This window comes from Lutra lutra, chromosome 7 (assembly GCF_902655055.1).
Source record: "Lutra lutra chromosome 7, mLutLut1.2, whole genome shotgun sequence".
In the NCBI taxonomy this organism is placed as follows: domain Eukaryota; kingdom Metazoa; phylum Chordata; class Mammalia; order Carnivora; family Mustelidae; genus Lutra; species Lutra lutra.
The window spans coordinates 133,204,302-133,216,844 of record NC_062284.1 but is presented as its reverse complement, the minus strand read 5'-3'; the positions used below and the strand labels follow the sequence as shown (position 1 = coordinate 133,216,844).

General features: G+C 39.3%; 1 protein-coding gene, 1 long non-coding RNA gene and 1 pseudogene across 5 annotated transcripts in view; 1 reads left to right on the top strand and 2 right to left on the bottom strand.

Moving 5' to 3' along the window:
- Positions 1 to 12,543, bottom strand: part of LOC125103854 (uncharacterized) — a 32,795-nt gene that overhangs the window by 14,894 nt on the left and 5,358 nt on the right. The gene's annotated exons all lie outside the window — the stretch shown is intronic.
- Positions 1 to 12,543, top strand: part of PTGR2 (prostaglandin reductase 2) — a 29,382-nt gene that overhangs the window by 13,896 nt on the left and 2,943 nt on the right. For all 4 annotated transcript variants that reach the window (XM_047735768.1, XM_047735769.1, XM_047735767.1 and 1 more), the window contains 5 exons: positions 4,268 to 4,459; positions 7,183 to 7,353; positions 8,566 to 8,775; positions 10,324 to 10,445; positions 11,531 to 11,618. In XM_047735768.1, coding sequence (XP_047591724.1) covers positions 4,268 to 4,459; positions 7,183 to 7,353; positions 8,566 to 8,775; positions 10,324 to 10,445; positions 11,531 to 11,618 — 783 coding nt within the window. The remainder of the gene's footprint in view (positions 1 to 4,267; positions 4,460 to 7,182; positions 7,354 to 8,565; positions 8,776 to 10,323; positions 10,446 to 11,530; positions 11,619 to 12,543) is intronic.
- LOC125103853 (60S ribosomal protein L17-like) lies at positions 401 to 1,547 on the bottom strand (annotated as a pseudogene).

Genomic DNA, 12,543 nt, shown 5'->3' with positions numbered 1-12,543 from the left:
TCTCCGTAAACTCCAAGGACATCTCTTTAGTCCAGATCACCATTGTTTCTCTCCCATTGGGGTATCCTTGCATATACTCCCGCTTACATGGTCTTTCATACTGCAGCCAGAACGATATTTTACAATAGTAACTAATCATGTCACCTTTATGTTTAATGGCTTTCCTTTAGTCTTGAGATAAAGACTAACTTTCTGGATGTGGTCTAAGATGCTTCATAGTCTGGTCCCTGTTTGCCTGCCCAGCCTTACCATCCCCTACTTTACTTCTTCCCCTTGTACCCTGGCCACACTGGGCTTCTTACTTGTGTAACACACCAGTGGTCCTTTTTGCTTAAGCTTTATATTAGTCATGTTTCTCCTTTTCTGTATTTTTTTAATTTGCAATTATTCTGTGCAGAATTTACTCCTGGGCCATAAGTTTTTGTTTTCTTCAGTTTCTTCTGGGATATCTTTTTCTTCTGTGCAACCTCCTCTTCTGGTTTAGGGACAGTTTGCTCTTTTTCAGGAGGGATCGTCTCGATGGGGCAGGGAGAGCTCCTGTGTGGGTTCATCTCACCAGGAGTCCTGTAAGTTTTATGCTGCGTCTTGGGGACTTTGCTCACCTGGCTGGGCTCAATGACCAGAGAATCGACATCTAAACCCTTACGTGCAGCATTACTCTCTGCATTGTTAAGCATGTGTAGTAAAAATGCATCACTCTTCTTGGGCCACCGACCCTGTGTCCAGCCCCACTCTGTAGCCTGGACACACCTACCAGCTCCACCACTGTAGCGACAGAATGGCACACACGGCTTCAGCGAAGTGACATCTTTTGGATACTTGGTGGCAGATACGCGTACGCTTGATGGCCTGGGTGGTTTCATGTGTGTTCTTAAAGTGAACACAGAGATTTGAACCTCTTGATTTGCATGATTTTGTAGCCTCTTTTGGGTCAAGCAAATAGCAAACCGTTTTCAGAGTTCACCTCAGGCTGCTTAGGGGAAGAGCCCTTTTCTGTATTTTTTAATATATGCTTTCATATCTTAGGGGTCTTCCCAATCTTGGAGAGACTGCCCCTACCAGCATATTTTTAGAGATAACAAACATCTTGCCTGAAACATAGCAACCACCTCCTTCTTCTAACTCTTACACACCAAGCTAATATTTTCCCTGGCCCAAATCCCCAAAGGGTCAGGTGCCAGACAACTAGGGACCACCCCTATAATCAGAGCCCACAGAAATTTTCCAACTGTCTAATCCTAAACTTACTCAAGTTTGTCCAGTCTCTCTTGCCTGTTTCTTACCCCTGAAACCACAGTAAAGACTCTGGGCCGTTTAAAAAAACAAAAACAAAAACAAACAAAAAAAACCCCTGGGCCATCCTGTCCTGTTGCTGCTTTTTCTTCCTCATTAACTCTAGTGCTTCCCCGTGTGGCCCTGTGTGGTATGGTGTGCTCCTCCTCTTGGGAATTATAAGTGATAAACTCTTCCTTCAAGAGTTTGTTGGCAGTTGGCCCTATGTCTGTCGTTTAACTATACCTGACTAAAAATCCTGAGTACAGATTAAAACAAGCCTACAGGGGGCGCCTGGGTGGCTCAGTGGGTTAAGCCGCTGCCTTCGGCTCAGGTCATGATCCCAGGTCCTGGGTTGGAGCCCCACATCGGGCTTTCTGTTCAGCGGGGAGCCTGCTTCCTCCTCTCTCTCTGCCTGCCTCTCTGCCTACTTGTGATTTCTCTCTGTCAAATAAATAAATAAAATCTTTAAAAAAAAACAAAAAAAAACAAGCCTACATACATATTCTCCCTCTGTCTTCCTCTCTCCCTGGCCAACTCCTGTTACTCCCTCAAAGCCTGCATTAAAAGGATTTGCTTTGGTAAATTACCTTGAACCCTCGGACTAGTCCTCTCTCTGTTACATTTTCTCAAAACAAGACCTTGATCTATAGCATTTATCCTAGTTGTAATGAAGAATTATTGGGGTAGTTATTAGATGTCTGTCTTTCCTCCCTTTTTTTTTTTTCTTTTAAAAAATATTTATTTGTCAGGGAGAGAGAGAGAGCACAAGCAGGGGGAGCAGCAGGCAGAAGGAGAAGCAGACTCCCAGCTGAGCAAGTAGCCCGATGTGGGACTTTATCCCAAGACCCAGGGTTCATGACCTGAGGTGAAGGTAGACGCTTAACCAACTGAGCCTCCCAGGCATCGCGATGTCTGTCTTTCCTAATACAGAGTAAACTTATGGAGACAGAGCTCTTATTTATCACTATATCTCCAGTCACTAGCATAGTGTTAATATTAAGTACTAATGAAAGGAAGGAGGGAAGAAAATCATCTTGGTTGCTTTTATTAGACATTGTTCTTAAAAAATATATATTCAAGTTCATAACTAATTTTAATCACCAGTGTACACAGTATTAAATGGTTGTATTTAATGTATATATACTACTTTGATTTGATATTTAAGTGACTTTATATCCATACTTAGATATGAAAAACCAGTCAAAATATCATTATTTTGGTGGTTATATAATATTCTATTGTGTTGACATCATTTGTTTACCTATGGAGAGTTACTTGCTCCTCTTTTCTCTGTTAGCCTCTTTTAAGAGGTCCTCGGCGGGCACCTGGCTGGCTCAGTTAGTAAAGCATGTGATTCTTGATCTTGGGGTTGTTAGTTCGAGCCCCACATTGGGTGTAGAGATTACTTTAAAAAATAAAAGCAGGAGCGCCTGAGTGGCTCAGTGAGTTAAGCCTCTGCCTTTGGCTCAGGTCATGAACTCAGGGTCCTGGGATCGAGTCCCACATCAGGCTCTCTGCTCCGCAGGGAGCCCACTTCCCCCTCCCTCTCTGCCTGCCTCTCTGCCTACCGGTGATACCTGTCTGTCAAATAAATAAATAAAATCTTAAAAAAAAAAAAAAGCAAAAAAAAAGCAAATTACCTTAAAAAAGGAGAGAAAGAAGGTCAGGTCCTTGGTCTGGCAGTATTCAGTGGCTGTTGCATTTGCTTTCCATGAATACTTGGGAGGGGGACACCAGGAGAAGTGTAGTAAGTATATTGTCATAGAAGTTTCTGCCTCAGATCCCTGTTTGGTCCTTTTCCCTGGTGAATTGAACTGTACCACATGAGGCGCCTTAATGAAGTACCGATCTATCTTTTCAGTCTCCCACACTGCCTCTACACCTTGGCCTTCATGAGTGGGCAAGAGTGAGCCACAGAGAAGAAGAGAGTCTTAACTGCTTCTCAGAGATATCTTTAGCTCTATTCCTGTGGAAAGGTGTGGTGCTTCTGTGACATTTTGTCTTCGTAGAATAAAGAGAACATCTACCTGAGGTTAGGCGGTATGATGTAATGCTTGGTCTGACTTGTAATGAACAACCGTGTAAAAATTGTTTCGTTTCTTCTTGGGTTATTTCCATGGAGGAAGCAGAATCGCTAGGTCAGTAGAAATGAGTAGTAATATGGTCTATATGTTGCCGGTTTGTTTTCTAGAAAAAATGTAAAGTTTTATAATAGCAACATGTAAGTGTATGTAATTTGACACAATCCATTGAAAGCCCTGATGCAGTATTTAGTATTATGTTTGCTAGTGTAATGTAATAGTACCTACTTTAATTGTTTAAAAATTTTAACAGCTTTGGGCGCCTGGGTGGCTCAGTGGGTTAAGCCGCTGCCTTCGGCTCAGGTCATGATCTCAGGGTCCTGGGATCGAGGCCCGCATCGGCTCTCTGCTCAGCAGGGAGCCTGCTTCCCTCTCTCTCTTTCTCTGCCTGCCTCTCCATCTGCTTGTGATCTCTCTCTGTCAGATAAATAAAATCTTAAAAAAAAAAAAATTTTAACAGCTTTGTTGAAATATAATTCATCTGTCATACAGTTTATACATTTCAAGTGTACAGTTCAGGGGCATCTGCCTGGCTCAGTCAGAAAAGCATGCAGTCTTGATCTGGGGTTCATGAGTTCAAGCCCCATGATGAGTGTTGAGATTACTAAAAATAAGTAAATAAGTAAATAAACTTAAAAAAAATAAAGTGTACTATTCAGTGGTTTTTAGTCTGTTCACAAAGTTGTGGACCTTTCTAATTATACTTCTTTACTGATTAGAGAAGGGGATACATCCCTTTTTCAGGATAAAAAATAACTGAAAGGAAGATAGAATTTAAGATAAATATAATTTGTTTGACTAAGACTTAATTTGACATTACTGACTATATACCTTTCTTTTAGTCATGAGGTAAATTAATAAACTGGCTGGTATTGCCAGGCAGAATTACCATAATCGTTTTTCTCTTTTAGCGTTGCAGAATGAATGAAGACACTGGTACTGATTACATAAGACCTTGGGAGCTATCTCAAGTGGTTGATGGTGGAGGTATTGGGATTGTCGAAGAAAGCAAACACATTAATTTTACCAAAGGCGATTTTGTGACTTCCTTTTATTGGCCCTGGCAAACCAAGGTTATTCTGGATGGAAATAGCCTAGAAAAGGTGATATATAATATGCAATATCTGGATTCTCTCCATCCCCCCCCCCCCGGTTTAATTTTTACTTTGTGCATTTGGCATTCAGTTTGTTATCAGGGAAAAATAATAAAAGCATGTATTTTCTTTTAGATAGCTTCCAAAATGTGGAAAACCTTTGTTTCTTTTCCACTGTTGGCCGTAACTATATGACAGTTCTTAGATTATTAGCGGATGGTGGTGTTTTCTGTCTTTTATTTCTCAAATTTTGCAACTATAAAATAAAACCTGAATTGTAAGCATCAAAAAATATTTTATGCCAAGAACCAGCAGGCCCCTTAGAGTTGTGTGCTTTAAAGTTTCCTGAGGGGGCGCCTGGGTGGCTCAGTGGGTTAAAGCCTCTGCCTTCTGCTCGGGTCATGGTCCCAGGGTCCTGGGATCAAGCTCTGCATCGGGCTCTCTGCTTGGCAGGGATCCTGCTTCCTCCTCTCTCTCTGTCTGCCTCTCTGCCTACTTGTGATCTCTGTCTGTCAAATAAATAAATAAAAATCTTAAAAAAAAAAAAAAAGTTTCCTGAGAAATTGCCATTTAACTTAAGAAGTGCATTTGGTTTGTTCTTGAAATGACTTTTTCTATCAAAGTCCTGAGTTCAGTCTCTGCTGTTACTTGAATCATGTGAAATTACCAATATTTGTCTGTTTTTCCCTATGAAACCTGGTAGCTTCATGTAATTCAACCTAATATATGTCATCAGGGAAGTTACTTCATGCCTCTGGCCCTTAGCTTCCACATGTGGAAGAAGAAAATAGTGTAGCTCTCTCACAGATGAGTGTGGACATTAAATGCTATGAGAAATATGACTAGGACTTTCTTAAAAGTTTTATACAATTTTAGTACTTTTTTAAAAAGAGTTTTTAATTTTTTAAATTTGAGAGAGGGAGAGCACAAGCGGGGCAGGGTAGGGGCACAGGGAGAGGGAGAAGGAGAAGCAGGGAGTCTGCTTTCTGAGTATCGTTGACTTTCACATCTCAATTACCTTTATGTATACAGTAGATTTAACTGGTAGTCGATTAAGACTACTGAATACAAACTGCCATTTTATTTATGACAAATCAAATCAAATTTATGACAAATCAAATTAAAGTACAAATCAAAATAATGTAGTGAATCTTAATTATTTTTGGTGAATAATTAAATTTTTAATTATTTAAAAATATAATTATATAATTATATATTATATATTGTTATAAAATATATTAAAGTATTTAAATTTTTATTTTAAATAATTAAAATATTATTATAAAATTTTTATGGTAGGGAGTCTTTCCATATCTTTTCTTTTTATCCAAATTCCCCCTAACTTTACAGATAAGAAAATAGACACAGAGAATGTAGAAGTATAATTAACTATTGAGAGGGCCTGGTAAACATATAAACATAAAATGCTAAAAAGTTGAGAGCCCTCATTTTATTCTGTAATTAAACTAAAAGAAATTATATTTTATGGTACATTTTAAGCATCAACAATGAGAACTCTTGGGGTTTGAGCTGATTTTTTTTTTTTTAAAGATTTTATTTATTTATTTGAGGGAGAGTACAAGCAGGGGGAGGAGGAGAGGGAGAAGGAGAACCAGGTTCCCCACCAAGCAAGGAGCTCAATGCAGGACTCCATCCCAGGACCCTGGGATCATGACCTGAGCTGAAGGCAGGCGCTTAACTGCCTGAGCCACCTAGGTGCCCCTGAACTGATTTTTTTTTTTTTAAGATTTTATTTATTTATTTGACAGAGATCACAAGTAGGCAGAGGCAGGCAGAGAGAGAGGAGGAAGCAGGCTCCCTGCCGAGCAGAGAGCCTGATGTGGGGCTCGATCCCAGGACCCTGGGATCATGACCTGAGCCGAAGGCAGAGGTTTTAACCCACCGAGCCACCCAGGTGCCCCCCTAAACTGATTTTTATATAGATAAATGCTTACTTTGGAATTATCAGAGATTTTATTTATTTATTAATTTATTTATTTATTCTCAGAGATTTTAAAACCTTCCAATTCTGCCTAATGTTTTCCCCTTAAATATTTCTTCTCTAATTTTTATATACTTGGGGCACTGATGAGAAAGAATGCTTAGTGTCTTTCATGTGAGAACTCCTTAAAGTTTTTGTTTGTTTGTTTTGCCATAAAGAGAAGTAATATTCATTTCTTTTTTACTTTGTACAAGTAAATTATAGAATTTTAGCAAGACCGAAGAATGGCTTACTGTTGTAAAAACCATATTGGGTTGTTTATTAGTCTGCTTGGAATGCCATCACAAAATACCATAGACTGGGTGGCTTAAACGACAGAAATTTATTTTCTCAAAGTTCTGGAGGCTAAAAGTCTGAGATTTAGGTGCTGGAAAATTTGGTTTATAGTGAAGCCTCTCTTCCTGGCTTGAAGTTGGCTGCCTTTTTGCTGTGTCCTCACAGGGCATTCAGCCTTTCATTTGTGCACACGCAGAGAAAGAGCTCTGGTGTCTCTTCCTTCTCTTACTAGGAAACAAGTCCTTTTGGATTAGGGTCCCTTCCCTAGGACCTTATTTAACTTTAGTTATCTCCCTAAAGGTCATGTCTCCAAATATAGTTACATTAAGGGTTAGGTCATCAACATAAGAATCTGGGGGGACACAACAGTCCATTAACAGGTTGTCTCTACATTGTTGACTTAAAACAGGAATTCCTAGTATTATTTTTTAAAGTTAATATTTTTTTTTTTTAGGTGGACCCACAACTTGTGGACGGACACCTTTCATACTTTCTTGGAGCTATAGGTATGCCTGGTTTGACTTCCTTGATTGGGATACAGGAGAAAGGTCACATAACTGCTGGATCTAATCAGACAATGGTTGTTAGTGGAGCTGCTGGTGCTTGTGGATCCTTGGCCGGGCAGGTAAAATTTCTGAGAATTAATTTGATTTTCTAAAATAAGTGGTCATAATCAAATTTCTGGATACATGTATATAGTTTAAAATATAAAATTGAACAAATTTATAATATTCATTTTACACATTTGGGTAGAAATGATGTTATTACGTGCTTAGACTCTCTTCATAACAACATGAAAAATGTAGATTTTTTTTTTTTTTAAGATTTTATTTATTTGACAGAGAGAAATCACAAGTAAGCAGAGAGGCAGGCAGAGAGAGAGGAGGAAGCAGGCTCCCCGCTGAGCAGAAAGCCCGATGTGGGGCTCGAACCCAGGACCTGGGATCATGACCTGAGCCAAAGGCAGCGGCTTAACCCACTGAGCCACCCAGGCGCCCCAAAATGTAGATTTTTGTATGTTGTTCTCTATTAACAAAAACAGACATGGTAAATTCTAGAGCATTGCTTTAATCAATATGAGGAAGAAGCTCATAGAGTACCTATCTGGAATTCATGAATTAAAAGGCAAACTCATATTTTTTTTTTTTTTTTAAAGATTTTATTTATTTATTTGACACAGAGAGAGAGATCACAAGCAGGTGGAGAGGCAGGCAGAGAGAGGGGAGGAAGCAGGCTCCCCGCAGAGCAGAGAGCCCGACGCGGGGCTTGATCCCAGGACCCTGAGATCATGACCTGAGCCGAAGGCAGCGGCTTAACCACTGAGCCACCCAGGCGCCCCCAAACTCATATTTTTGAAAAAAATCTTCAAATTAGCACTTACTGGGTTCTAGAAATATAATAAGGATTATGATAGAATTTTTAAGTAAATTTATGTTTTATTTATTTATGTTTTATGAATAACAGCCTTTATGGTGTGAAAACCATTGAAACAAAACATTTTATCATAGTAGTGATTTTAATTCCTCAGAGGCCTGAAAAATAATGAACTGCAAGATAGTGATGTTTTGAGTCTATTTCTTTTATGAAATCAGCTTTGAATTGTGTGATTGTAACATTAAAACTAAGTCTCATGTTAGTCAGTCTTCATTTTTTTAGGAGTGACCTTATATCTGGTCTCAATTCTTTTGGGTTCAAATTCCTTTAAGCCAGTAGCTCTGTAATCAAACCTAATTGTGATGAATACTGTCATATACTTGTCATATCTTGTGTGCTTTCACATTTTTACACTTAGATGTGGTAACAGAAAATTGTTTGATTTTTAAAATCTCCCCCTTAGATCGGCCATTTGATGGGCTGTTCCAGAGTGGTGGGAATTTGTGGAACACAGGAGAAGTGCCTCTTTCTGACCTCAGAACTAGGTTTTGATGCTGCAGTTAATTATAAAAAGGGGAATGTCGCAGAACAGCTCCGTGAATTTTGCCCAGCTGGAGTGGATGTTTACTTTGACAATGTTGGTGGTGTCATCAGTGATACAGTGATAAGTCAGGTTGTGTGCCGATTTGTTTGTTATAAATTTGAATACTGTATTTTATTTGTACCATCTTCTTACCTGATATCGAGAAAAAAAAATCTCTATAAAATTCTAGGGTTTATTGTGAGAAATAGTGTGATGGTCAGTATTGTAATTAAATGACCAAAAAGCTTGCTACAGCTACTTCCATTTGCTTGCAGAATTTGCACGTGAGTATCAGTTTCAGTTCTTTGCTAGCAGTAGTATATTTTCACCTGCAATTTATTTTTGTCAAGAATTAGTTGTAGGGATGCCTGGCTGGCTTGGTTGGTCAGGCATGCAACTCTTGATCTCAGGGTTGTGAGTTCTAGCCCCATCTTGGATATAGAGATTACTTTTTTTTTTTTTTAAAGATTTTATTTATTTATTTGATAGAGAGAGATCACAAGTAGGCGAAGAGGCAGGGAGAGAGAGTGAGAGGGAAGCAGGCTCCCTGCTGAGCAGAGAGCCCGATGTGGGGCTCGATCCCAGGACCCTGGGATCATGACCTGAGCCGAAGGCAGTGGCTTAACCCACTGAGCCACCCAGGCACCCCGGATATAGAGATTACTTAAAAATAAAATCACATTTGTATTGTTCAAATGGTGAAGTTTTGACCCTAACTCCCTATCACTTAAGTCACAGCCATGGCCTCTGGCTTTGGGTAGGGAAAGGATTTACATAGATTACAGGTATTTACATATTTTTATTGACAATGTTATAAAATATGAACATTGGCTATTAACACCGCATTGTCTTTTACTGTATATAAAATTATGTGCAGTTGAGGTTAAATTATTTATTTATTTATTTAATAAAATTTTTAAAAATTTTTTTTTTAAAGATTTTATTTATTTATTTGACAGAGATCACAAGTAGGCAGAGAAGCAGGCGGAGATAGGAGGAAGCAGACTCTCTGCTGAGCAGAGAGCCCGATGCGGGGCTCGATCCCAGGACTCTGGGATCATGACCTGAGCCGAAGGCAGAGGCTTTAACCCACTGAGCCACCCAGGCGCCCCTAAAGTTTTTTTTTTTTAAGATTTTATTTATTTATTTGACAGAGAGAGATCACAAGCAGGCAGAGAGGCAGGCAGAGAGAGAGGAGGAAGCAGGCTCCCTTGCTGAGCAGAGAGCCCGATGCTGGGCTTGATCCCAGGACTCTGAGATCATGACCTGAGCCGAAGGCAGCGGCTTAACCCACTGAGCCACCCAGGCGCCCCGAGGTTAAATTATTTAAATCCAAGGAAATTCTTTACTGCTACTACTAATAGTAGCAACAACAATGGCGACACAAGTGTAATTCTTGTGCACATTACCAAACTTTCATTTACCTCTATGTTCCTTTGGAGGGGACTTGTTTCCTAGCCAATTAAAACTCTTAAATACATATCAGGCATAAATCTTCAAAGCAAAAGCAATTAATTGCACCAAATGATTAAATAACAATAAGCAAGGAGGCATTCATGGCATTGAAGCAGCCATAAAATCAGTAAACATAGCAAAGGCATGTATCTTAGGGTATAATCCTCAGTTTTCTCTGAACAGATGAATCAGAACAGCCATATCATCCTGTGTGGTCAAATTTCTCAGTATAACAAAGATGTGCCTTACCCTCCTCCACTACCCCCTGCCATAGAAGCAATCCAAAAAGAAAGAAACATCACAAGGTATGGTCTCCGCTTTTCCCCTTATTACCAGATTCATGAGTTTAAAGATCATAGATGTATATGGAATGCATTGTTCTTCATATATAACTTTTCCTTATTTTTAAAAAAGATTTATGTATTTTAGAGAGTGAGAAAGCATGCTTGTGCACATGGTGGGGAGGGGCAGGGGGAGAAGGGGGAGAGAAGCAGACTCTCTGCTGAGCATGGAGCACAGTGTAGGGCTTGATCTCATGACCCTGAGACGATGACCTGAGTCTAAATCAGCAGTCAGACACTCGACCATCTGAGCCACCTAAGCGTCCCTATAATTTTTTCTTATTAAATAAAGCTTGAAAATATACATTTTAAGCCAGTTCAATATTTAGGTTTTTGCAAAGTAGCTCCCTAGCAGAAAAGTTTTTCTTTCTTTTTTTTTTTTTTTTTTGGCAAAAACTTTCTAAAAAATGCATCTGTCCTATCAATCTTTTGCAAGTCTTTTTTCCCCAAGTAATAGAAACTCACATTGGCTTCAATGCAAAGGAAATTTATTGGCTCATGTTTCTGAGAAGTCCGGTATTAGCATTGACTTCGATTTGGCTGGATAAAAGGTTGGCATGGTGGCATCACCACTCAGTTTTTCTCTACCTCTGGGCTGTTCTTTATTTTGGGGTGGCTTTGTTCCCTCGCAGGCTCTCTTGCAGCACAGCAAGAGGATGACTATTACCTCTAGTCCTATACTGGTTAGTAACCCAAGCAAAAAAGAGAACAGCTCTCTCCCGTTTTGTTAAGTCCCAAAGCTGATACTTAATTGGCTCAGACTGGCCTGGCTTTGGTCACAGGAGGGTAGGGAAAGGATATTACCCACAAAGTAAAATCACAGTGCTAATTACCAAACAGAGTTCTGGATGCCGGCCAGACAATAGAAGTCCACTATACTTACACCTGTAACTACACCAAAAATAACAAAACTGTATCTGACCAGACTCTGTGTGATTAAGTCCTAATGTTTGAAAGATTAACAGATATTAAAGTTCTGGAATGGTTTGGTGTTGGACTATTTCACCCTCTATAATTTCTGATCATTATCCTTTTCTTCTCCACTACAGAGAAAGATTTCTGGTGTTGAACTATAGGGACAAATTTGAGTCTGGCATTCTACAGCTGAGTCAGTGGTTTAAAGAAGGAAAACTAAAGGTAGAACTTGCTTCTGTTCTTTATCGCTATCATTTGTCTGCTACTTAAGATACTTTTTTTTTTTAAGATTTTATTTATTTATTTGACAGAGATCACAAGTAGGCAGAGAGGCAGGCAGAGAGAGAGGGAGAAGGAGGCTCCCCACTGAGCAGAGAGCCCGATGCAGGGCTCGATCCCAGCACCCTGGTTTCATGACCTGAGCTGAAGGCAGAGGCTTTAACTCACTGAGCCACCCAGGTGCCCCTACTTAAGATACTTTTATGTTATTTGAGTTTATGATAGCAAACATTAACTTCATAATGAAAATTACTACAAAATTGTACTAAATGTTGTAAATTAAGTTTTATTCCCAGGTGAGTATAACCTCCTAATTGAGAAACTCTCTCTGGTTAGTCCCTTTATCTAAGATTTCATTAACCTTTACATTTCTTAGACTGTATTACAAGATAAATATGTGTTTTTTTTCCAAATTTTAATATTCATTACTTTAACAAATATTTATGGAATGCTACTATGTGTTAGAAGCCATGCTTTCTCAAAAATCTTATAAGCACCTCTTTGTACCCCTAACCCTCTACCACCATACTTCTTTTGTTCCCTCCCCGATATTCTGAAAAATCTTGGTTGGTGGCTGAAAATCAAGAGTTATTAATCTGGGGTCTAGACCCTGACCTAGGATGTTCTTGAAGCTTACAAATCATAGGCAAAGTTATATGTGTGTGTGCTTATGTTTATGTACTTTGTTTTTTGGAAAGAGGTTGTATAGTTCATGATATTACCAATCCAAGATCAGACAATGGGAAAAGAGGATTTTATTTTTTAAAAGATTTATCTACCTATTCAAGAGAGAGAGAGAGAGAGAATCTCAGGTAGACTTCCTGCAGAGCCCAGAGCCTAGAGCTAATGCTAGACTCAATCCCATGAC